Here is a 26,754-nt window from a genome sequence, read left to right on the forward strand (position 1 = left end):
TTAAGGCGTTCAAAATAGCCAATAGTGCAGGTTCCGTGCTTCACTTTCTTTTTATATCCATTTTCTGTGGCACAGCTCTAGCCCCTTCATAGACTAGGGCAATTCAAACCTTGGTAACATGACCAACCATGCAAATCTTAAGTGTTTAGATTCAACTGCTAGTAACTTTGCAATGGTTGTGTATAAACTTAGGCACCACATATGGTTGTGCAATGGTTGTGTATAAACTTGGTTAAGATGGACCTTTCTTTTGTGGCACGTTGTAAAGATATATATCATTTTAGTTAATACCTTTCAGAGAGGTGGAGGAAAAAAAAAAAAAAAAAAATAATAGGACCATGGACAATATGCGAGCTACCTACCAATTAAAAAACACATTCTGTTGATTTTACCACAATACTATGAAATGCAGTTATCCATAAAGCAGTTTTAATACACTTAAAATATTTTTTATATCTGATTTCTTCGATAAACCTGTTTTTACAGAAACTCAAACCTCTCTACCCTCTAGTAGTGTAGAGTGTTACTGTGCTAGATTGATGGTTGATGTTCAACTGCTTTGGAGTGGACTCACTAACCATCCCGAGCTACATACGTCCGTTTGCACCAACCCTTCATTAGTCTTTTCCTTTTTGGGTATGGCCTCATGGCCAGGTCTTAGTGCAGAGTATACACAGAGGCACACTGACCCTATTGCAGCATAGTTTATTGACAAAGCCTGAATACCCACAACACGAACCTTACTGAGCTCACTGTCAATCATATGTATGTCATTGTCCTGTATCCTTTCAAAGAAAACCTGAGGGAAAAACACACACACACACACACACTCTCTCTCTCTCTCTCTCTCTCTCTCTCTCTAAGTAAGTAACATTTTAAATTATCTTGAGTTTTCCTTTAAAGAGAACCCATGGTGAGAGAGATATGGAGGCTGCCATATTTATTTCCTTATAAACAATGCCAGTTACCTGGTAGACCTACTGATCTTCTGGCATAAGTAGTGTGAGTCAAAACCCTGGCACAAGCATATGGTTAATCCAGTAAAACCTGAGTCAGCATACCTGATTTGCTGAATGCTTGTTCAGGGTCTACAGCTAAAAGGATTAGACACAGGATCAGGATGACAGCCAGGCAACTGGTATTGTTTAAAAGGAAAAAAAAAAAATATGGCAGCCTCCATATCCCTTCTAACCTCGGGTTTCCTTTAAGAAATTGCATTAAAAGTTAAATCTAAGCATGTCTTTAGGGGCATTTTAGTTCGAAATCAGTTTTGGTACAGTCATTCTCAGACTGCCTTTCTCCCAGTTTTTCTGTATTAAAAACAGGTTTTTACCACCTGCATTCTTACTTGTCTATTGGTCGACTGTCAATTCAAGCACCACCTGCAGAGTCAGTATAGCAGCCTAATACCAGCACCGTCAAAAGGACCAGCAGCGGGTAAAACAGTTTATGATGCAGCTCATCAGCTCAAGGACCTACCTCAAGGCTTGTTTAATCTGCTACTGGCCCAAACCTAGCATCAACCAGCACATTACTAAAATGGCGTTGGTTTCCTTGTAAACAAAAAACGCAACTCACCTTGTCAAAAAACTGTGACTCTGCCCCCGCTCCATGCTTGTTTGCATCTGCCAATGACTGATCTTTTGGGATAAGTATCTTCGGCTTTTTCTGCACAAGAAATAAAAAAATAAAATTAAAAAAAAAAAAAAAAGTCAAGAGTGTTCTTCTCAAAATGTGTATTTCCAGCTGGGTGGATATGCAAAATAAGGCATTAGGAAAAATGGCCACAAAAAATAGTAATAAAGTAAAACCCCAGTTATCCAGAAAAAAAAAAATTGGCCTTGCAGGATGCATAAATCTGCTTTTACACTTCTGTATAGTAATAAACATCTGTTACATAATTAAAAACAAATTAGGACAACGTTTATGGTAAGTATACAGGTGTGGAGTATAGTATTTTTTTTAGCTAGGCAGTTTTTTTTAATAGACTTAAAGAGAAACTCCAACCAAGAATTGAACTTTATCTCAATCAGTAGCTGATACCCCATTTTACATAAGAAATACAATGATTTTCACAAACAGACCATCAGGGGGCGCTGTGTGACTGATTTTGTGCTGAAACCCCTCCCACAAGAGGCTCTGAATACTACTGCTGGCAAACTGCCACAATGTAACAATGTTCAGAGACAGGAAATAGCTGTTATTAGCTGTCTGTAACAGACAGAGCAGCTAGAAACAGCTAAATAACCTGCCCACAGTAACAATGTCACCATGTAATAAATGTCAGAATGTTAATCTGGGAGAGGAAAATTTTTACAATGAGCAAACACTGACTAAATCATTTATACATAATTATGGTAAAAAATGAAGCACTTTTTTTACTACATTATTTTCACTGGAGTTCCTCTTTAAGCAGCCAGAAACTACACTTATCCAGCAACAGGCAATCCCCATGGGTAACGGATAATGGGGGTTTTGCCGTAAAATATTTGTAAATATACTGATAATTATACACTACAGTAGAATATCGCATCAAGTCCTATTGTACACTGGGGAATTAGCCGTACAAAACACAGATGTAAAGCAGGAGACATCTTTACACAACGGATGGCCCCATCACCCAGTGAAGAGTATAAAGTAAACATCAGTATTTCATGGGGAAAAAAAAGTTTATCACACAAGCATGAACTCTCTAAACATATATCTGCAAACCTTGACAGGAGGCGTGGCCCCAGATCCTGAGTGCCGACGTATCTGGCAGCCATTCTGGCTGGGTCTCTGCTGTTTATTGTTCAGCTGTGGCTTCTTCACAGTACCACCATGATCATTCCTCACAGACTCCACCTTCTCTGCAGTTGTCTTGCTCAAAAGCTATAAAATTAGAAGAAGACAAGATAAATGCAAGTCAACTAGTAAAACCTGATGCTGGGCTCAGTTGTAGTTTTACAAAAAGATTGCAGTAGTTTCCTTTTAAAAGCAAGTTAAATGGATTTAATTTTTGACTCAAGTCAACAACGTGACATTTTTAGCTTGATATCTCAGTAAGTTTGGCAAAGCTCAGTTCACACTAGATCAGCTGCCCTGCATCTAATGGAGCTTCCAAAAACTGGATTGCATAAAGTCTACAATGCTTTTCTATGGTTCGCTCAGCAATTATTTTTTTTTTTTTTTTACAAGTTCCATGTGCAATGCATAAACCTGACAGATCTTTAAAGGGAACCTTAACTGAACGGGGGTAAAGAGTTTCACTTACCTGGGGCTATTACCAGCCCCCTGCAGCAGTCCTGTGCCCTCGGAGCCGCTCTTGAATCCTTCGGTCCCCCGCTGTCACTTAGTTTCGTTTTTGACGACTCACCAGTCGGCCGGCCGCCATGCGTATTGTTGAACGCATTCCCTACTGCAATTAGCGCTGTTGCGGACCGCAACGCGTACAAAAATACGCATTGCCGCATTCCGCACGCGTAGCTATGCGGCAACCGGTCAGCAACAGCGTCCAATAATACGCATGGCGGCCGGCCGACTGGTGAGTCGTCAAAAACGAAACTAAGTGACAGCGGGGGACCGGAGGATTCCAGAGCGGCTCCGAGGGCACAGTACTGCTGCAGGGGGCTGGTAATAGCCCCAGGTAAGTGAAACTCTTTACCCCCCGTTCAGTTAAGGTTCCCTTTAAGTTCAAAGGACAGAAGACCTTGCAATGATTCCTGGAGCAATGACACGCACTACAGTTCTGCTCCAGCAGAGGTCCCCACTGTGTAGACCAGTGGTCTTCGACTAGGTTCCGCTGCGTTTTGCGGGACAGATCGGTCCCGCTTTCTCCTTCCGTGTTGTGTGGGGGGGGGGGGGGGGGGGGAGAGAAGATTAAAAAAAAAAAAAAAAAAAAAAAAGGAGGTTCCACTAACGCGGATTGTTTTAATCCGCAGCGCATATCACGCCGCTCTCTTATAGGGCAGTTTTTGCGCTCTTCAGTAATACGGAAGAAAGCAGCGTGGTGGACACTGTAGACAAAGCCTCGCAGGGTCAGTCTTCACAAATAACAGTAACATCTTGTCCCAGAAACAGTTAAGCAAACCTCCACATCACAAACAAACATCTCTGGGAGCAATCTGTGCCTGCACAGAATGCTCCTGGTGATGGGGCGTGCACGGCTAGGCCACGCATGAGCAGTGCGCCCCGATTCTCTGGGATAACGGGGCATCTACCAGAGGATCTAGGTGGCGGAGGACGGCAAGGGACAGATTAGCCTGAAGGGCGCTAGAGAAAGCAGGTATGTATCATTTTTTCCTTTTTACTGATCTCAAGTTTACTTTAAGTTTATGAGCTACAACCAGCTTGCTCTTCTCAAATTAGGATTAACGAGCCAACTAACGATCCAATTTCTAGTAAAAAGTCAATAGATCGATCAGATAATTCTGATCGGACGAAAAATTGTTCACTACACCATTAACGAACAAATTTTTACTTCTCATCACAAACAAGAAAATCCAAATTTTGGTTAGACGAAAATTAAAATCGACAATTGTTTTCATAATCGTTCGTAATAGATTGTGCCCATCAACAGATTATTTACAACCAATCCGATCAGAATTTCTGATCGCTCAAGCGATTTTTCGCTAGAAATTGGGCCGTTAGTGGCCACCTTTACATTCTAAAGGAAAACAAACAAATAACGGCTGCAGGCAGCAAAACTAATATGAACTAGCCTCTTGGAAAAGTGCAACCTGAGATGCACTTTATCATCAAGCATTAAGCCGATTCTTTAGTGCTTTTGCTGATCGTCGGCGATCAGCAAATCGCTGCTACAATGGATACATTCAGACTGCAGCGGTTGCAATTTGGATCAATCGCAAACACGCTGCATGCAGCATATTGGGGGGGGGGGGGGGGGGCGATTGCTGCGATTCCCGTTCTATTGAACAGGAATCACAAGTGTAAAGCGTGCAAGAATCACGAGATTTAAGTTAAAATTGTGATCAGGGGCTAGTGGCACTCTGAGCGCCCAGTGTGAACTAGCCCTTATTCTGCTACTCACACCCACAACACAAAGCCTTCTAACATTCTGGAACGTACAGCTAATAAATCTTGGATTTGCAGTAAGATCTGAGATTAAAACCAATCTAGTAAACTGTTGGCATACATGGTTTAACAATCTACTGCCGCTAATATGATTCTCCATCTTGGGGACACATTGGTTAAATAAATACAGCTCCATGTTAACTAGGAATGAGCTTAGGTGGTCAGTTGGTGGTTTACACTTCTGTATTAAAATTTCACTGAGGGAAAAAAACATTTACTTACCACTGAATTATTAGCATCAGGCAAGAACTGTCCAAATTCGGATAACAAATCTTCCTGATTCTTAAAGAGTCGAGCAACCTGAGCATAAACTTCTTGCTCTGTGAGGGCTGGGACGTAGTTTCCTCCCGCTTCCTTTGCATTACGCTGCTCTTTCTAGAAACATAAAAAATAATCCATCATAAGATATGCAGCTCACCAACAAGGAGGAGGGCCGACATTTCATTGGATGCTGCATATCATTTATTAAATTACCTCTTTACAACTTAGTTATCTGTAAGATTTTAATGTGCTGTAAGCTGTTCAGTCAACTCGCCAACCAGGTTTAGGCCTAGAACCCACTAGGAATCGCTGCAGAACTTTAAAATCGCTGCAGCATTGTGTGCAGCGATTCCTAGGGCAGCTGCGATTCCCTGGTGTTCGGAGGTGCCGTACAGTAAACTGTACAGCACTTTTTTTAAAATAACAAAAAATAAAAATACATACTTACCTGGCGTCCTTCTCTCCGCAGCCCCGCCCCATAAAGAGAGGGGTCATAGGTGCTTCTCTAGGACCAATCAGAGAAACATCTGTGACCTCTCCCTTTAGGGGGCCAAGCTTCCTCCCACTAACCTAGAAATCTCTACATATTTTAAGAGCCAGTTTCCATTTTTGTGAATGTTCTGTGTTTCCCCTGAATGCAAATTCAGAATGGGATACACAGCCTACAGAAAGCAATAGACTGCATCTGATTAGCATGCATCTCACGAGATGCATGCCATGCACAATGAAAACAAGCCCAACCATCACAAAATTTGTTAAAATTAAAATGGGAAAAAACAAAACCAAAAAAAACATACATATGAATACATTTCTCCCAGAAGCCTCTTGAATCTGGAATTCAATACCTGTTGATTTTTCACAATCCATTATAAACAAGCAGATATTAGCACATAGTGGTTCACACCAGAAATGCTACGGAGGTCATACAGTCTATTCCCCAAGGAGAGACTCGTGCACTATTCTGTTTCTAGCTTTCCAAAAATACAGCTAATGTACAGATCGTAAGGACTTCGGGCTTATTCACACTACAGAACGCATGCACCAGCGCAATTCCGTGCATGTGGTGCCATCGCACAGAATGCAAATCATAGTGTGCTAAAATGCAGGCGTCGGCAGCCGTACACAGAACCCATCAGGAAATGTGTGAGTTTTGTGGTAAAATGTTCCCTGACGCTTTACATCCTAACGCAGGGGTCTCAAACTCAATTTACCTGGGGGGTCGCAGGAGGCAAAGTCAGGATGAGGCTGGGCCGCATAAGGAATTTCACAATCGCGGCGCATCGCCGGCTCTGCCCGCCCCTCTCACTTTTCCTTCACAGAGAGGGGCGGGGAGAGGCGGCGATCCACGTCAGGAGCTCTGCCCCTTCCAGGAAATGCAGGTGGATTGCCCTCCGGGCGATTTGGGGGCTCTGCAGCCCTAGTTTAGCGGCGGGAATGCAGTGGATTACTTGGGAGCACTGAAGCAAACTATAAGGAGCTTTTGCTGGCGAGGGCCACAAAATATTGCATCGAGGGCCCCAAATGGGCCGCGAGTTTGAGACCCCTGTCCTAACGCATGGAAACGCACAGCTGTAATGTGAATGGTCTATGGACTTTCATGTTGCCATGTGGATCGTACACTATGTGGTGTGTCAAAAATGACAGCGCAGCACGTAGTGTGATGAGACCTAAAGGAACAGACACACGTCGCCAAGCGGATCGCTCAAATACGCTCTTATCAGCTGAATGACAGACTGTACACACACCCGATTTGACGTCCGAACAACCGGTCATTTGGATGTCCAAACGACGGGTCGTTTGCGCAAATCCGGTGTGTATGGATCTTAAAGGTGCCCATTATTTACACACAACAACAAAACACACACCACTTACAAGCCTTGGACCAATTTGCCCAAAAAGTGCTAGTTTTTCTGTACTCCAGATAGCAATCAGATAAAATCCCTGGATCAACACCACCAGGAATTACCTAGCAATTATAGACACAGATGTACTTCAGTGCAAAGTAAGCATCTAAGCACCCTTTAAAGCTGCAAATATAGGAGGTACCTTGCCAGTATGTTCCATCGTTTAAGATCCACTATCTCAGGTATAGAATTTGCCGTAATAGATATAGATATATATTTTATGAGGCACTACCTAAAATACCCATTTAAAATATAGTCACTTGATTTACCCTTTTATTGCATAGAGTTGGTAAGATTGTACTATCAAGGTTGTATATGTAGATAGGCAACTTTACAGAATGAATACCCAATCAAGTGTACCTCAAAAAGGCCACATACACTCACCTGATAGGTATGGAGAATCTCCAGAAAAGCTTTATAAATGTCAGGCTGGCCTTGGAAGCGATTCTTTATTTTATTCACATAATTGATAGCATGATTGAACTCAACAGGCTGGTTATTTTGCATGGTAGGTGTGGCCGCAGTTGCATTGGGTGTGGCATGTGCCAGTGGTCCAGGCGTGTGTGGCTGTGCTGGTGGAGAGCGAGGAGATGGGTACTGGATTGGTGTGCTCTGTTGACTTGTTGGCGTATGTGCTTGAGAAGGTACAGGCTGTAATTAATAAATAAATAAAATAAATTTTAAAATACAGGGGTATACAAATATTTTTGTAGAACTTGTTCTGCTTTAAAAAAGGGAATGTAAACAGATTTTCTTAACATTTTTGTTTAAGTTTAAATACAATTGGTTTTAGGGAGGAAACAACATTTTTATTTTGTTTAGTTTGAGTGGCAAGTTCAAGAAATGCTTCATGTTCCTGCATCTAAGGCCTGGTGCACACCGAGCGGTTTTTGAAGTGATCCGCAAACCGCTTCCACCTGTGAAAACGCTTGGCTAATTTATTTCAATGGGATGATGCACACCAGCAGTTTGAGGTTTTAAGCAAACCACAAACGTGGGTCCTGCAGCACTTTTGCTGTTTGCAGAAGAGTTTCTGCCTCAATGTAAAGTATAGGAAAAGCTCAACCCGCTCTGGTAAACGCTAGATCAGAGCGGTTTTCCAGGCATTTTTGTTACAGAAGCTGTTTAGTAACAGCTTTTAATGTAACTATTTGTAATCTGCTACACAAAAAACGCTCCCAAAAACACCAGGCATGTTTAGAAAAAGTCTCTAAACATGCCTAGAATCGCTCCGAAATCTGCTCCAAAAACCTCTAGCGTTTTGTGGATCTGCTAGGGGTTTTGGTGTGCACTGGGCCAACAGAAGATAGTGCCACTGACATCAGTAGGGCCTAGCTACCATTCACCAAGTCTGGGGACTTAAATGTTAAAGGGTTTAGAATTATAACTACAGGTGACAAAATCATATCAGTCCAGGACGTCACCTGCTTAGTTTGACTGGAAAGCTTGTAAAGTGAAAAAAAAAAAAAAAAAAAGCTTGGCCTGTTGTGCTTTAGTTAAACAGCACACTCTATACTGAAAACAGGACTGTTTATGCCAAGAATCTAGCTCGAGCACAGACAACTTTGTTTTAGTGCTGTTAAAATATTAAGAAGAAAAATACTGAACATTCCCTTGAAGAAGAGGAGAATAAATAAAAGAAATCACACTATTCTATCGCTAGACAGAATACATATGGAAAACCCGCCACCACACAATTCCATGATAGTTGCACGCATTTTCCAACAGTTCCAATTTCTGCAGTGTGCATCAACCGTACATGTCAGAACCTAAACCAAAGCTTTAGCCCCACGAGAAGTCTCAAACCAAAGTTTTGTCAAACAAACTATCAGATTGATAACACAAGTTCCTACAAAAACCTATTTGAAAAGTGTTATTTAAAGTGCCATCCCGGTGATACTTTTAATGACTAACTGTACACGGTTTATTGCAAGCTTTCGAAACGTTAAGTTTCTTCTTCATGCATTATACAGAACTGGATCAGAGGCGTACAATACGAAGTTTTAACTCACATACAGATATATGATTCTGTAGGCTCAATTTGACATGATGTCACACAGTTGTACCCACTTTTAATATGGGGGGGGGGGGGGGGGAGGAAAAAAAAAAAAAAAAAAAAAAGGAGGACTTCGGCGGAGCAGGTAATGTATTGCTGCTCTATTGCGTCGGTCCGGTCACTTGAACGCCGCAAGTGACGCGCTCCCTACCCGAGGGCGATCGACGGTAATTTTCCGCACGGAGCGATCGGACGAAATAGATCAAAATTCGGCGTGTAGCGGGAACGTTGTGACAGCAGATTCGATCCCAGTGATCGAATCTGCTGTCGATCTGGCGGGAATCGGCCTAGTGTATGGCCAGCTTTATCCCAGTCAGAAAAAAAATAGCGTCTTATAAAATGCTCAGCTAACAATACTCTATATCTTGACTGCAAAGGATACCACTTATAAATTAGTATACTGTATCTTTTTATTCTCCCAATCTGTCATATATGATAAATCTTGCCCAATTCAGAATGCACATAGCTACACATTTAATATAGTTTAAAAGAGAGAGTTAACTTGACCCCATTGTAATAATGGTCTGGTTAAAACAAAGGTGCAATATATTTGTGGACCAATATCGATATAGCAGTTGTCCAAAGCAATCAACCAGGATTAAGCCGCAAAAATAAACAAAATCTTGACTGGTTTATCTGGCGAACTGTTGCACTAATACTGCAATTCAGTGGTTTGTTATTGCTGTAGTTTGCTATAAGTTTTAAAACAATGATTTTTGTTGGAGTCATGAAGAGTTATACTTTAAAATCTTCTTTACCTACCTAGCTTACACTTCTTACCTTATTGATCTTTGCTGATGTTGATGCAGGGGTTGTCTGAGCGTTCGGAAGTGTTGGCGAAGAAACCTGAGAGACAGGGGATTGCAGCTCATGGGATGTGATTTGATGGACCTGTCCAAGTTTTGTAACATTAACTAAGTCATTTGTTTGCACCTTAAAATTATAGCCACTGGAAAGTGTGTTACAGATAAACAAAATAAAATTGCACCTGGACTCACTAGAATCTAAAATGTCTTTTGCCTTTTTTAGTTTAAAGGTGACCGTTTGATCATCATCATCTTAGAATGGGGTCTTGATACACCCCTGCAATTCAAAAATAACTGCATAGCAGGATGCCCTGTATTCCACATTCTAGGACAGCTACCGGTTCAATGTGCATCAGTCTACAGTAGGCTACCACCATGACTGCCACAGGGAAAATTTAAACAAACAAAAAAATTGGCTACGAAGTTACCTTTGAATGGAGACAATTAATGCTAGCTATACAGAATTATTGATTAAGGCCACAATCTATAGCACAATACCTAACACAGAATAAGGCAGAAGGCATAATACATTTTAATGTGCCTATTCAGGCAGTATAGAATTTATAGAAAACTATAAATCTGTCCATAAGAAAGCTTCTTCTTACCTTGCTGATTTTAGCTGGAGCTGGTGGTGGGGTTGGATGTACCGGAGGAGGAGCTGTCTGTGTGGACGGTTGGGACGGTGGAGGAACCAGTGGGACTGGAGGCTGCAAACCATGGGTTGTGATTTGATGGACCTGCCCAGGTGTTGTGACATTTACCAGGTCATTTGTCTGCACTTCAATTTTATATCCAGGTGGTAAAAAGGTATTAAAACCCATAATTAGATCAGGATGACCTTTGAAGAGCTGAGACACCCGACTTATAACCCCTGGAGTGTCAATGCTATAAGGAATGAGGGGAAAAAAATATATAAACAACTTGCTTAAAATAAGCCCATCTACAACATTACTACAGCATGTTCTTTTCTGAAGATTGTAAATTGTCAAATGCACCCCATCGTGGGTAACTATTCCTTAACACCTACATTTGTTACAAGAACTTAAAGGGAACCTAAACTGAGAAGGATATGGATTTTTCCTTTTAAAATACTACCAGTTGCCTGACTGTCCTGCTGATCCTGTGTCTCTAATACTTTTAGCCACAACCTATCAACAAGCATGCAGATCAGGTGCTCTGACTGAAGTCAGACTGGATTAGCTGCAATGCTTGTTTCAGGTGTGTGATTTACACTACTGCAGCCAAAGAGATCAGCAAGACTGCAAGGCAACTGGTATAATTTAAAAGGAAACATCCATATCCTCAGTTAAAGGGAACCGAGCATCATTTTTAACACCCAGGGCAGCTCTATAGCAAATTAAAAATGCATTCTAAAGAGGTGGTTTATTATAAAAAAAAAAAAAAAAAATTCAATTTACCTCATTTTTACATCTAAGGGTTAAAATACCCACTGTCTGTCTGCAAAGGACCTGCTGAGCAGGAGATTGTTGAACACAGATAAGAAATCACCTCATTAGACTTAATTGACCACAAACAAACCCCCATTGTACTTCAAACAGAAAACATCAGTTACAGTTGAAGAATTTCACACCTAGCCTGGACAATGCTGGTTGTAAAACAGCAGGGGTTGAGCTTCTGAACAATGGCAGCCCTTGCAGCTATTTGAAGCCAGGAGCTGCTTAGTTCACTTTAAGGTTCCCTTTTAGGCTACTTACACACCAAGACGTTGCGTTTTAGGGGACGTTATGGTCGCATAATGTGCCCCCAACGCAAAGTATGGTGGTGTTGAAGTTGGACGTCAGATTGAGCTGCGTTATGCAGCTCTCAAAGCAGCCACTCCAGGTTAGTGATAGGAAGTGCGGATCTTTTTAAGGAGTCAGATCATTTGAATCAGATCATCGAAAAGATTCGGATCTTTGAACCGAATCATTTGAATCATTTTACTAGGGAAGCAGACTGGGTGAAATGACTAGCAGGAAAGGACTTTCCCTCCACTGTACATTCTGTATGTTCCTGTTTCTTCCAGACAGACATCCACTGTGAACCGAATCTTTCATTGTGGTGATCCGGATGATACGACTCACAAAAAAGATTCGTTCATGACCCACACAACAGTACAGTCCTACCATGAGTCTCTGCAGTGCAGTGAATATTAATTAGCCTTGTGGCTGGCTGCGGAGGAGGGGAGACCTCCTCCTCCAACATTACTGAGCATGCGCAAGCAGTATAACGCTGCTTAGCCCAGTATAACTTACAGCAGGCAGCACTTTATTTAAACGTGCTGCGTTACTATGAAACCCAACGTGTGCACTGTGAACAGCACAATTGATTTTACAGTGCTGTGAGTTAGGCTGCGTTACTGGCTGCTGTAACGAGTACATTTGAAATCGGCGCCAGTAGACTTGGGCGCAGGATACAGCGGTATATGGCTGATCCTGCTTCTGCTCAAGTCTGGGCCGATTTAATAACTATTCCCCCTCCAGGCCGCCATGGATAGTGGGGGAATGAAATAATTCGGCTTCCAGCGATTGCTGGAGGCCGAATTATTATGTTTTTAAGCAACCTCGGCTCCGTCTTCTGACGGCGCCGACGTTACTCACTGAGCGCTGCAATAGGAATGATTCCTATTCTAGTCTATGGAGGCGCTGGCTGCGCCCAAATCTAGCAGCACTGAAAAGCACTGCTCCGGCTGTAACGTGGGACTTTAACGTCCCACTGTGAAACCAGCCTAAATCTTGTATATAAAACACTAAGCATTTATTTTTACTTCTAGTAAACAACTCTTAAATATTTAGTTAACCGCTTCAGGACGAGAGCAATTTTCACATAGCGCTGATCCTATTCATTCACCAATAACTTTATTACTACTTATCACACCTAAATGATCTACATATTGTTTAAGAACAAAATTAGGCTTTTAGCGGGTAATGATTTTGTTTAGTAATTACCTTAAGTTAAACCCAAACATATTATTTGCTTATCCATCCTTGTTATATTTAGATTATGTTCCTAGTACAATGTATGGTGACAATATTGTATTTGGAAATAAAGGTGTATTTTCTGTTTTTCGTTTCCTCATTGTACACTATCAAATTACAAGACATTGTTTGCAAAAAAATAGTAATATACCCTTATGGCATACATATTTAAAAAAGCCAAGTAAAAATATATGTTTCCTTTATATTCTGTAACTGTTTTAATTTGTATTTTGGTACAGAATATGCAAAAAAATTGCTTTTGAATCAGTTTGTGACTAAAAAGAATACACAAGACATGGGCCTCAACCTTGAAACTCAAACTTTATTCTACTACCTATCACGGTTAAAATGTTACCACATAGGTCTCTTGTAGATTTCCTACAACTTTTCCAAGTGTGTTTAAAATTTTGATTGTGTTTGGCCCTACCCATTTATGTGACGTGAATCCAAGCTTTAAAGAAAACCTGTACTGGGGAAAAAAACAAAAACAAAAAAAAACAAAAACAAAAAAACAAACAAACAAACAAACAAAAAAAAAAACAAAAAAAAAAAAAAACTTTGCCTGGGGGGATACTCACCTCAGTAGGGGGAAGCCTCTGGACTCTATCGAGGCTTCCCCCGTCCTCCTGTGTCCCACGGCGGTCTCACTGCAGCCCCCGGAACGCACAGGCGACAATTTGTTGCGCTGTGCAAGATTTACTTTTTCTGGCTCCAGCTGTTGAGGCTCTTCCTACAAAGATAGGCGAAAATAGCCGATCTCCGTCGGGTCCGCTCTACTGCACAGGCGACTTGTGCCTGCACAGTAGAGCGGCCCGTCGGAGAGCGGCTATTTTCGCCTATCTCCGTGCAGAGCGGGGATACCGCGCCTGCGCTGGAGCCACGGAGGTAAATATTTACATTGCTGCTGCTCCGGGAGGATTTTCGCCGCCGCCGCTGGACCGAGGAGGACGGGGAAGCCTCAATACGATCCGGAGGCTTCCCCCACCCGAGGTGAGTACCCCCCAGGTGAGTGGTTTTCATTACAGATTTTCCTTAAGAAGCTCCAAAATGTATTCTACAACTTGTCACAGTTAAAATGATACCACATGTGCCACATTTATTAACAAACTGGTAGAGCACTCTCCACAAATACAGTGGACGTATACATACGTCGTGTTGTCATGAAGTGGTTAAAGCATGATCATTTTTTTTCTCGTAATCTACAATAAAATTATTGATTGTGCCAAGTTCTAGGACCCCGTAAAAAAAAATAAAAATATCCCTCTAGGGTAAGCATATCACGTGTTGAGAACCTAGGATTTACCAATTGTGTTGCATCTAAAAAAAGAACCATCCAAAATTCTCAATTATGGCCCAAGCGTCCCAGAAGCCAGATAATCAGAGGCCGTCTAAATTGGAACCAAATGGTCAAGAAAATGTCCAGCTAAATGTCCTGTCCAGTTAAAAACAGATGTTCAAATGACATCCTATTACCACCCTGCACTCAATTAACATTATAAAACGAATTAAGTGGTTTATCTGCAAATACCTTAATTTTAAGTCTTGAAGCATGGACAGGTCACCACCACTACTGCATTTATCTTCCTCATGGAGTCTAGTGGGCGAGTTATGGCTTTTGAGGAGGAGAGGCATAGCTAAGCCGATGATCCCAACCCTTCCCATTCAAGGAGATGGGTTGGGATCACCTGGTGCCAGCTGACAGGAACATCTGAGGAAGCTGCGCACCCTTTTGGTGAAAGAAGAAGTGTAACCTTGGCAGTCATGTGACCATTCTGCAAGCCAAATTTGCAGACTAATATGTTAGAGCACCAGGGGGCTCTGGGAGAGCAGACGCAACTAGCTGTACAGGCAGGTGCTGCACAGCAAACAGCATCCGCTGTTTTGGTTTGCTTTATCAAATGTTATTACAGTGCTCATCTCTTAGCTATCTTTTCACCACTATAATTATCCAGCATAAAATCCATTTGTTATAAGGCATCTAAGAAAAAAAGTTTTTAAAATGTCAAAGGACTGGTGTCTAAGCCAGATCTATATTGCCAACACCTGTGCTAAGCATGTAAAATGATTACCTCTGAGATTTGAACTCCTTCATAATGTCAAGGAAATCATTGTACACCTGGGGTTGGCTGCCAAACTGCAGCTTCACCTGATCAAGGTACGAAAGTGCATCCTCCACCTGCAAATAAGCACACGGACGTGAAGATAGATTAGATTACATTAATGGACTACATCTCCCAGCATGCATTGCAGCAGCTAGGACTGCAACAGAGACCAAGAAAATGGAGGACAGCATAAACATGGAGGGAGGTTAGGTAGGAGCCCCCCAAAAGGTAATGAAATGCTTGACACTCCCAATTTACAAACCAGTTCATTTGAGTGTATGTATGTATGTATGTATGTATGTATGTATGTATGTATGTATGTATGTATGTATGTATGTATGTATGTATGTATGTATGTATGTATGTATGTATGTTTTTTTTTTTTATTATTATAGAAACCTATAGAAGTGCTTACATTTAGATTCCATTAACTTGACCTGAACTCTTGCACAGGACTGAAGGAGAAATGCATCCTGTATGTATTTAGAGCATTTAGCCTGTCTAATTACACCTCATGGGTCTAATCAAAAGTTGCAATTTGAACTCTTCCTGTGTCACCCAATTGCCATTGCAGATAAGCTCAGTTAAATTCAGGTCCGCTTTAAGGTCCCAGCCTCTCAAAAGTCAAATGGCCCATACACACGGGCTACAACTGTCGCCGCAAACACGTGGCACGCCCATGTTGCGGCGACAGTTGCCCCGTGTCTATGAGGCGCGCACCCCGAACTGTCGCCGGAGGCAGCAGTTGCCGTGCGATTGGAAAGTTCAATCGCACGGCAACTTCTGTCGCCGCAACTGTCGCTAGTCCGCCGTGTGTATGCGGACTAGCGACAGTTACTCACTCAGTGCAGACGGAGTTTACAGTGGGGGGCAGAACCTTCAGCGACAGCTTCCGTCGCGTCTCTGCCCAGAGCCTTTGGGCAGAGACGCGTAGACAGCTGTCGCACAGGCAGAGCTGTCGCCGAGCTGTCACGCACACGTCCCCTGTGTGCCAGCGACAGCTACAACGGTCCCCCGTGTGTACCCAGCAAAAGAGCCCAAGCCCAATACAGAAGAAGGAAGGGGAGGAGGAGGAGAATCAAATGTCTTGTACCTTCAGTCTCTGGAACTGTTGCCCCTGGGCAGGTGCAGCTGGAGGGGTTGAATGTGCGTGACTTTGCACCCCAGGACCTCCATGGCTTGGCACAGGTGTGCTGTGGTGATGAGCTCCATGTACTGCTGCAAGAGCTGCAGGCCCATGACTGCCAGAGCTCTGAGGCACTGCTGACACCTGAAAGGAGAGTAATACGTTATATATGAATTGCATGAAAGGAGAGTAATCCATTATGTATTAATTGCATGAAATACAAATCAGTCTCTCTCAACCTAAACAAATTAGAATCATACATTGTAGTTTATACTCACTACAAGGTACCCCTAAAGCTCAATCCCCACAGCTCACAACTAAGGCAACATTTAAAGAGAATAGTCTGAAAAGGGGTTTCAAAACAAAAAATACAACAGGATTTTCAGGTCTGTAGATCAAAAAAACTTACATTTTACATTTGTATGGGATGGATCACACCACATAGCTCTGGTGTGATTCATCCCATACAAATACAGTAGTCAAGCGCTTTTCAAAGCGCTAGCGTTCATAAAAGTGCTCTTGGTGTGCACCAGCCCTAAGGTTTCCCAGTACCACCACGCAGAGCACACATTGGCATGAGCAAACTCACTAGCTCCTGATTGACTTCCACTGCCTATGTTTTGAATTGCTCCCTCAATGCCGTGTGTGTGTGTGTGTGTGTGTGTGTGTGTGTGTGTGTGTGTGTGTGTGTGTGTGTGTGTGTCCCATCGCAGCTCAAAGGAAGCCGACCTCCACTGCACCCTGGCCACGCGTATTTTCGTATGCCTTCCTGTGGCCAGGACCATCCTTCGCAGTGCGACAAAATGAACAAGGATGCACACGGCCAAGTGGACACCCACTGCGTGAAATGAATGTGAGCTGTGGTGTGGGAATGGAAGATCGGTTGCGGGCACAGGTCAGCTGCAGGGGGCTGGAAGAAGCCCCAAGTAAGTGAAACTCATTTTTTTAAAGACCTTTCAGTTCCGCATTAAGTCAGGCACAGATTTTTGATATCACTTTAGGAAATAAAAAGATAGGCTTATCTGGAGGTGTATAGTTACTTCTGCTTTATGAGCAAAAGACCAGTGTTTCCAGTGGCTGCTTGATTCATCAGGCATCATTCCTCAGGAGGTACAGAGCCTCAGAAAGATTCCCTTATAGCAGAGCATTTGCATTAGGTTTTCCAAAATACAAATACAAACACTGGCTAACATGGTTATTCCAGATAACAGAATTACAGGATAGTAAAGCAAAGTGGGACTACCAGCCTAGTGCCTGCACACTGCAGCTTCCAAAGTTTTGTCAAAACAGGTTTGCTTGTCTTAACCGGTTCAGCACCGCAGTCTGAAAATCTCATGCATCCGAGCAACGTTCACTTCCCATTCATTCGCCTATAACTTTATTGCTACTTATCACAATGAATTGATCTATATCTTGTTTTTTCCGCCACTAATTAGGCTTTCTTTGGGTGCTACATTTTGCTAAGAATTATTTTTTTCTAAATCTATTTTAACAGGAAGATTAAGAAAGAAATGAAAAAAATTCATTATTTCTCAGTTTTTGGCCATTATAGTTTGAAATTAATATACGCTACCGTAATTAAAACTCATGTATTTTATTTGCCCATCTGTCCCGGTTATTACACCGTTTAAACGATGCCCCTATCACAATTTATGGTGCCGATATTTCATTTAGAAATAAAGGTGCATTTTTTCAATTTGCGTCCATCACTATTTATAAGCTTATAATTTTAAATATTATAATAACATATTCTCTTGACATGCATATTTAAAAAGTTCAGACCCTTGGGTAACTAGGTTTTTGATTTTTTTTTAATTGTATTTTTTAATTTTTTATTTTTAATTAAAAAAAAAGTGTATGTGGGTAATTTTGGGTGTGGGAGGAAAACTTTAATTTTAAAATGTAAAATAATATTTTTTTTTTTTTTTTTTTTATTAAAAATGTATGTTGGTGCAGTTTACTATTTGGCCACAAGATGGCCACAGTGAAAAAAGTCCTGGATGCGAACGATCTCGCATCCAGGAACTTAAAAGCAGGGGAGATGTTTCCTGGGGGCAGAAATACTGCGCTCTCTGGAGAGAAAGCGTCAGTATTTCTGCGGGGAAGATATCAGTGAATGGGAATTATATTCCCATTCACTGATCGGGGGGCTAGCGGTGGGCAGCGGGAGCGCGCCCGATCGCGCGCACCAGCGCCTATCTGGACGAGGAAGCTCGTACAGATAGGCCGAACTGGATAAGGTGCATCACTTAGGGCCAAACTCATTAAAAATATTTTTACATTGTTTCAATGGGTTCAGGGGAAGAAAAAACAAAAACTTTCTTGCTTTGACAGTTGAAGTCTTGATATTGTGACAGGTGGAAAAGAGCTTCAACGAATCACACTTTTTAAAGAGTAGCTGTTAGAAATAGACAATTGATTTTGTTTTTCATGCCCATCTGTTGATCATATAAAAAGAATGCTTAAAAGGCAATGCATAACTTTAAAATCAATGTTACTTTTTTATTGCAGAGATTAAAGTGAACCTTAAGTCAGAAAAAAAGGAGGAGTTTTACTCACCTGGGGCATCTACCAGCCCCCTGCAGCAGTCCTGTGCCCTCACAGCCACTCACTAATCCTCTGGTCCCCCACTGCCAGCTAGTTTCGTTTTTGCCGACAGGCCAGTCAGGACTGTCCACACGTAGCTTTTTCCGCATTCCCGACTGCAATTAGCGCTATTGCTGGCCGCAACACGTACAAAAATATGCGTTGCCGCATATCTATGCGTTTGTAATGTGGCAACGCGTATTTTTTTATGCGTTGCAGCCCGCAATAGCGCTACAGTCGGGAATGCGGAAAAATCTACGCGTGGCCAGTCCTGACAGGCCTGTCAGCAAAAACGAAACTAGCTGGCAGCGGGGCACCGGAGGATTCGGGAGTGACGTCGAGGGCACAGGACTGCTGCAGGGGGCCGGTAGAAGCCCCAGGTGAGTAAAACTCATTTTTTTTTCTGGCTTAAGTGTCCTTTAATCCTCATGTCCCCAGCTCCTGCACAGACACAGCTAGTTCAGCCTGATTGGCTGCAGCCTGTGACACTCTCACTCCTTTTCCTCTCATTAGCTGCCTCCCATGACTGTGTGTCCGCCCCCTCTCCACACTCCAGCCTGACAGGCATCGCCGCTGATTCATGTGGGCAGCCACCACCGCATCGCATCGCATCCATGGGGAGCCCCGTCCCTGCTACCATCTCCTTAGGGATTCCCTGCATTTACAATCAACCCTGTAGCATCTCCAGCTCGGCCCGCAGCATTGTAGAGCTTAGTGAGGAAGAATATATGCAGTGCACACAGACTCGCCTCAACATGGTTCCAGGCGATGGAGCTGCATTTATTCTTCCCCAATAAGTGCAGTAATGCTGCGAGACGAGTAGGGATGCTGCAAGGTTGAGGGTAGAGGGTAAATGCAGGGGGAATCCCTATGGATATGGTAGCAGGGCTGGGGGGTTTCCATGTATGTGGGGGTGCCTGAGACATAACGCTCGCTATTGGTGTGGGGAGGAAGGGGGGGGGGGGGGGGGGGGGAGTAAGGGAGGAAATGACCTCACCATTAGCTTCAACTGGAGGGATGTCCCCTGCCAGCGAACAGAAGTCTCTCCATTTACCTTTTTCTATTTTATAAAGTTCACTGAAATCAACACTTGGACCGTGCAATACATGTTATGTAAGTAGAACTAGTATTTATCTACTTATGTCGTTTTTTTTTATCTGGCATAGTATGGCTGATAGCTCCTCTTTAAAAAGTACATCAAGGAAGAAGAATATATTAAACCCTGTAGTTATGAGGAAAAAGTGGAAAACCAGAAAATTCTAAAACATGGATCAACTTACATTATACAGTACAGACAGTAGGCTAACAAACAAGACAAATGTGAAAAGTTGTCATTTACTTGATATCCTGGCGTCATAGAGTATTGGATGCCCGTTGTGGGCTGCATGTTGTCAGACGGTGGTTCATAAGCTGGAGGAGCTGGGGGAGCTGGGGCCAGTACACGGTGTTGGTGGGGAAAGGTTTCAGTGATTCGGCGAGGCTGAGGTGGGTAGGCAGCTGCCTCTGGATCATCCAGTCTGCGCTTCATCCTGAGTACATAGTCAATCGCCAAAGGTAAACCTGTAGAACAATATAGGAAAATTGGAGAAGTGAAAGAAAGAAAACAAACCCAATATAAATTGTAGAAATTCTTTAACCACCCTGGCGTTCTATTAAGATCGCCAGGGCAGCTGCATGAGGGTTTTTTTTAAATAAAAAAAAAAATATTTCATGCAGCCAACTGAAAGTTGGCTGCATGAAAGCCCACTAGATGGCGCTCCGGAGGCGTTCTTCTGATCGCCTCCGGCGCCCAGAATAAACAAGGAAGGCCGCAATGAGCGGCCTTCCTTGTTTTGCTTAGATCGTCGCCATAGCGACGAGCGGAGTGACGTCATGGACGTCAGCCGACGTCCTGACGTCTGCCGCCTCCGATCCAGCCCTTAGCGCTGGCCGGAACTATTTGTTCCGGCTGCGCAGGGCTCAGGCGGCTGGGGGGACCCTCTTTCGCCGCTGCTCGCGGCGGATCGCCGCAGAGCGGCGGCGATCGGGCAGCACACGCGGCTGGCAAAGTGCCGGCTGCGTGTGCTGCTCTTTATTTCATGTAAATCGGCCCAGCAGGGCCTGAGCGGCACCCTCTGGCGGTAATGGACGAGCTGAGCTCGTCCATACCGCTAAGGTGGTTAAAGGGAAGGTTCAGGGACGCTGTGAAAAAAATAAAAATCCAAATCCACTTAACCTGGGGCTTCCTCCAGCCCGTGGCAGGCAGGAGGTGCCCTCGGCGCGGGTCCGTAGGCTCCCGATCTCCTCCGGTGGTGCGCCCGACCTGGCCAGGCCGGCTGCCAGGTCGGGCTCTTCTGCGCTCCAATGTGCGTCTCACTGGTGCGCCCTGACGTCATCGGACGTCCTCCGAGCTGTACTGCGCAGGCTCAGAACTACTGTGAAAGTGAACCTCCGGACTAACAATCGACTCAGCAGCACTGAAAAGGCCTGGTGTCTCTAACAGTTTCACAGCATCAGAACTTTGTTTCTCTTATGCAAGCCTCATTTTTAGCTGCACAGAAGAAAACTGCCCGGGCTTTTTTCCCCCAATGCTGTGCAAAGCATGATGGGATTTCTGATGTTGCTCTCGTTCTGCTGTTTTGGTGCCAATTTTTTTTTTTTTTTCACATTTTGAATTTGACATTTGAGGCCTAGCGTGTGCAGCTGGGAGGGGTCATCAGGACACAGGACAGTTGGAACTGTGTCTCCTGCTCCCTGTCACCTCCTTTCCCCCCATGACAAAGATGGCAGCCCCCATGAATCACAAACATTTGCCTGTTCTTTTAAAACAGGGTGGGTAAAAAATTATATTACCTATCTATTCTAATCAACATAACTAATGTAACTTAATGACAGTATATTTGTTTAGGCTGAAGTTCCCCTTTAATGACTTAAAGTGGATCCGAGATAAACTTTTACTCATTGCATAATTGTGTTCCTTTCATATAGATTATAGGGCGTTCCTCAAGGCAAATTTTTTGTCTTAATACTCTAATTCCCTATAAACTAAACAATCCTCGCTCACAGCTCCTTTTGTGCCTTGGCCTCTGTAGCAAGGGCTTATGGGAGCTCAGTCTGGGCAGGAGGAGGTTACTAGCCATTGATTTTAAAAGCAGAGGGGAGGAGGGAGGAGAAGGGGGGACTTAATTTACACACAGGCAAGCTGGTAGCATCTCCAGCCCTCGGCCTGTGATAATTTGACAAACAGAACATAGCTGCCCCCATTGTATAACAGGAATAAATAATCAAACTTTTTAAGCTGTTTGCAGCTAGATTTGATGTGTGAACTATCTAAACTTTAGATAAGATATATAGACAAGTTACTTGTTATAGTTAGTTTTTGATCTCGGTTCCGCTTTAAAGCCTCATCTACACAGTACAATTTTGCATCAGATAGATCTAATAAGAAATTGCATGGTGCGTAGAAGTTCCAAATTGTTTCAGATCAATTTTGCGATAGATTTTGCTTTGATAAGTACCCAAAATCTATTGCAAAATCTAAGGCAATCCGATTGCACCACTCGGAAATTATCTAATAGATCCAATCTGATGGAAAATTGAACCGTGTAGATGAGGCTTAAAACTAACCATTCGAGGACTGGCAGCAAATTTAGACACTCTCACATCAGTGTTAGAAATCCTGAACACAAGCCAAGATGTAAGCAATCTGAAATAAGATTTGCTATTAACCTCTGCAAAGCAAAAAGCCGACATCAAGAAATTAGTTTTTTGTTTTTGTTTGTTTTTTAAATAGAATGTACTTCAAAAGAGCGTACAACTTGTGTACATGCACATAGAAGATGTACAGTTGTCCCACAGTAAAACGCACTGCAATACTAGGTACACACCATGCAATTTATTGGAAATCCGATCGGACCTCTTGGAAATTATCTATTTGACCCATCTGATGGGAAATTGCATGGTGTATATCAGGCTTTAAAGAGGAATTGTCACCATAAAAATCAAATTTCAACAGCAACTGGTGTGAGTGTAATAACCTCACTAGCGTTCTGGACGAGCTGAGCTCGTCCAGAGAAGCTAGAAGGCACCGCTCAGGCCCTACTGGGCCGATTTTGATAAAAAAAATTTTTTTCTAACACGCAGCTAGCAGTTTGCTAGCTGCGTGTTTGCTGCGATCGCCGCCGATGCGATTCCGTTCATCGCCATGGCGACAAGGGAAGCCCTGCAGGAAATCACGTTCGCGCCCCCATTTTGCATGTGGTCTATGGGACACGTTGCAAGACTCACTACCACCTACTTCCTCCTTCAAGACAGAAGGAGGAAATGCAATAGTGAGTCTTGCAACGCTTCCCACAGACCGCATGCAAAATGTTTGGGACGCATAGCAGCCAATAAATTCTGGGTAAGCAACCCCCTCCCATGCACACAGCTGAGGCAATTAAGCCTCATTTGATTCACAACTTCAAGTAGGTAACTACTTGTGAGCCCATCACTACCTATGAGCAGAGGTGCAGAACACATAAGGAACAGGCAAGTTTTCTGCACAAGTGGGAACCAAGCCATAGGGGGAAAAAAATAAAAGAAATAAAATCTAAAGCTGGCCATATACACATTGATTTTAAATCGCTGATTGAATCTGCCAGTATCTTGCTCATACATATCCAATCAGTTGAGTTTCACTCGATTCTGTGCGGTTTATCAGTTGAAAGTCTGATCACATGTGTTGGACATCTCTGTGGGATGGAGGTAGGACAAAGTGGTGGGGGAATACACAGCCCATAGCTTTGCCCTGCATTGAGACGTAAGGGCTCGTTTCCACTATAGCGAATCCGCATGCGGGCACTGCACGCGGATTCGCATAGGCAATGTAAGTGGATGGGGCCGTTTCCACTTGTGCGGCTGCGGGATCGTTTTTTGGTGCGGCAGAAATCTGCACGGCAGAGCCGTCAGATTTCGCGTGCAGAGGGAATGTGCGCGAATCGCCGCTAATGTATCTAAAAGTGAAATCGCATGCGGGGTGACCATGCGTTTTTTGCCGCGAAATCGCATGCGATTTCGCATAGGTATTAATGTTAATTTACACAGGCAGTGACATGGTTAAATTCGCATATACCTTACCTATGCAGAATCGCGGCAAAAACGCATGCAGAATCGCACCCGCATGCGATTTCGTCCGCGGTGGAATGCAGGCGATTCCGCACCGCACTAGTGGAAACGAGCCCGGCAGCACTTGCAGTTTAAGGTCTCTTTCACAGTGGGACGTTACGTTTGATGCAACGTTAAAGTCGCACAAGGTGCCCCTTACGCAGCGCATGTAGGTTATGACATTGGACATTATTTTGTCCTACTTATGTGTCTCTTGGTGCGCCATTTTCGTCGCATAGTGATGGAACAAAAACGGTGCATGCGTTACATTAAAAAAACAAAAACATTACTGAGCATGTGCAACACACATAACGCTGCAAATTTATTGCTAGATGCACAGCATGCAGCACTTTCTAAATATTGCTACATGTTACACGCAACGCAACGTGTGCACTGTGAATGTCACACAGACTTTGGATTGCTGTGCGTTAGTCTGCGTTATTTTTTGTAGCGTGCGACTTAATGTCCCACTGTGAAAGAGGCCTTAGGGCTGATGCACACTTTGGGCCCATTCACACTTGAGCGTTTTGCTGGCGATTTGGCAAAATGCTCAAACACTAGCGCTTTTGAAAACGCTAGCGTAATAAAAGTCTATAGGCCCGTTCTTACTTGGGCGATATGCACTAATCACCGCAAATCGCAAAACACAAACGCGTAGCCTGCACCATTTTCAGGCGATTTCCTGGCAATCGCGTTTCAGTGCTATAGAAGCGCTAAACACGTTCGCGGAGAAATCGCACTGTCCACTGATTTTTCCGTGTGAAATCGCGGGAAAAAAAATCACTCCCGCAAAACGCCGGCAAGAAAATCCCTAGGCACATGCCTAGAATCGCTTAGAAAATGTTACAGTTAGACTTACCGGTAACTGTATTTCTAGACGTCATACGGGACACTGGAGATGTGGCTCCGCCCATCCAATTAGTGGAAACCACCTGAAAGAGTAAAAAGAGTATTAATAGCCCCCACCCTCCCCTGGCTCCTCAGTGTAATGAAAGTAATTTCCAACTAAAACACAGAGAAGAGGAGAGGAAATAAAAGACACCTCAAAAGGAGTGTAACCCATAAACCCCCAATCCAATAGCCGTAAGAGAGTGCGACAGGAATAGAGGTGGGTCGGTGTCCCGTATGACGTCTAGAAATACAGTTACCGGTAAGTCTAACTGTAACATTCTCTAGCCGTCATACGGGACACTGGAGAGATAAACAAGTAGTCTGAAAAGACATAACTAGGGAGGGCCACAACCCTGGAGCACTACTCTGCCAAAACGACACCGTACTATGCATAGGTCCACAGAACCGTATGGGCAGTAAATTCCCATGCAGAACAATTCTGCCACACAACCGCATTGGCCCTCAGAGCAGGATTGTCAATATCCATTATAATCTTACTGCATACATTTCTAAGATTCCAGCATCTCGAAACCCTCTGCTCTGCATCCACTTATATCCTCTATACAAGATTTTCAATCTCCACAGCCAGCATAGGTAAAGTGCCGGCCTGTATATCAGACCAATTCGAAACAGGTTTGCAGACCAATTCGAAAGAGGCTCGAAGTCAAAATCAAAAACAGACAAAGTCAAAACTGAAAGAAAGTCATAATCGAAAGACTGAAAGTCATAATCGAAAGACTGAAAGTCATAATCGAAAGACTGAAAGTCATAATCGAAAGACTGAAAGTCATAATCGAAAGACTGAAAGTCATAATCGAAAGACTGAAAGTCATAATCGAAAGACTGAAAGTCATAATCGAAAGACTCGAAGTCATAATCGAAAGACTCGAAGTCATAATCGAAAGACTCGAAGTCATAATCGAAAGACTCGAAGTCATAATCGAAAGACTCGAAGTCATAATCGAAAGACTCGAAGTCATAATCGAAAGACTCGAAGTCATAATCGAAAGACTCGAAGTCATAATCGAAAGACTCGAAGTCATAATCGAAAGACTCGAAGTCATAATCGAAAGACTCGAAGTCATAATCGAAAGACTCGAAGTCATAATCGAAAGACTCGAAGTCATAATCGAAAGACTCGAAGTCATAATCGAAAGACTCGAAGTCATAATCGAAAGACTCGAAGTCATAATCGAAAGACTCGAAGTCATAATCGAAAGACTCGAAGTCATAATCGAAAGACTCGAAGTCATAATCGAAAGACTCGAAGTCATAATCGAAAGACTCGAAGTCATAATCGAAAGACTCGAAGTCATAATCGAAAGACTCGAAGTCATAATCGAAAGACTCGAAGTCATAATCGAAAGACTCGAAGTCATAATCGAAAGACTCGAAGTCATAATCGAAAGACTCGAAGTCATAATCGAAAGACTCGAAGTCATAATCGAAAGACTCGAAGTCATAATCGAAAGACTCGAAGTCATAATCGAAAGACTCGAAGTCATAATCGAAAGACTCGAAGTCATAATCGAAAGACTCGAAGTCATAATCGAAAGACTCGAAGTCATAATCGAAAGACTCGAAGTCATAATCGAAAGACTCGAAGTCATAATCGAAAGACTCGAAGTCATAATCGAAAGACTCGAAGTCATAATCGAAAGACTCGAAGTCATAATCGAAAGACTCGAAGTCATAATCGAAAGACTCGAAGTCATAATCGAAAGACTCGAAGTCATAATCGAAAGACTCGAAGTCATAATCGAAAGACTCGAAGTCATAATCGAAAGACTCGAAGTCATAATCGAAAGACTCGAAGTCATAATCGAAAGACTCGAAGTCATAATCGA

At 43.0% G+C, this 26,754-nt stretch overlaps 1 protein-coding gene across 9 annotated transcripts in view; it reads right to left on the reverse strand.

Moving 5' to 3' along the window:
- Nucleotides 1–26,754, reverse strand: part of SIN3A (SIN3 transcription regulator family member A) — a 111,271-nt gene that overhangs the window by 53,095 nt on the left and 31,422 nt on the right. For 5 of the 9 annotated variants that reach the window (XM_068275704.1, XM_068275705.1, XM_068275706.1 and 2 more), the window contains exons 2-10: nt 20,232–20,452; nt 16,274–16,450; nt 15,148–15,254; nt 10,706–10,985; nt 10,075–10,185; nt 7,623–7,889; nt 5,296–5,448; nt 2,713–2,871; nt 1,579–1,668 (exon numbers count right to left, since the gene is read on the reverse strand). In XM_068275704.1, coding sequence (XP_068131805.1) covers nt 1,579–1,668; nt 2,713–2,871; nt 5,296–5,448; nt 7,623–7,889; nt 10,075–10,185; nt 10,706–10,985; nt 15,148–15,254; nt 16,274–16,450; nt 20,232–20,420 — 1,533 coding nt within the window. In that variant the 5' untranslated portion in view covers nt 20,421–20,452. Of the gene's footprint in view, nt 1–1,578; nt 1,669–2,712; nt 2,872–5,295; nt 5,449–7,622; nt 7,890–10,074; nt 10,186–10,705; nt 10,986–15,147; nt 15,255–16,273; nt 16,451–20,231; nt 20,453–24,875; nt 24,897–26,754 lie in introns of those variants that run through there. The other 4 variants (XM_068275700.1, XM_068275699.1, XM_068275707.1 and 1 more) reach the window with 4 other exon arrangements.

This window comes from Hyperolius riggenbachi, chromosome 3 (assembly GCF_040937935.1).
Source record: "Hyperolius riggenbachi isolate aHypRig1 chromosome 3, aHypRig1.pri, whole genome shotgun sequence".
Taxonomy (NCBI): domain Eukaryota; kingdom Metazoa; phylum Chordata; class Amphibia; order Anura; family Hyperoliidae; genus Hyperolius; species Hyperolius riggenbachi.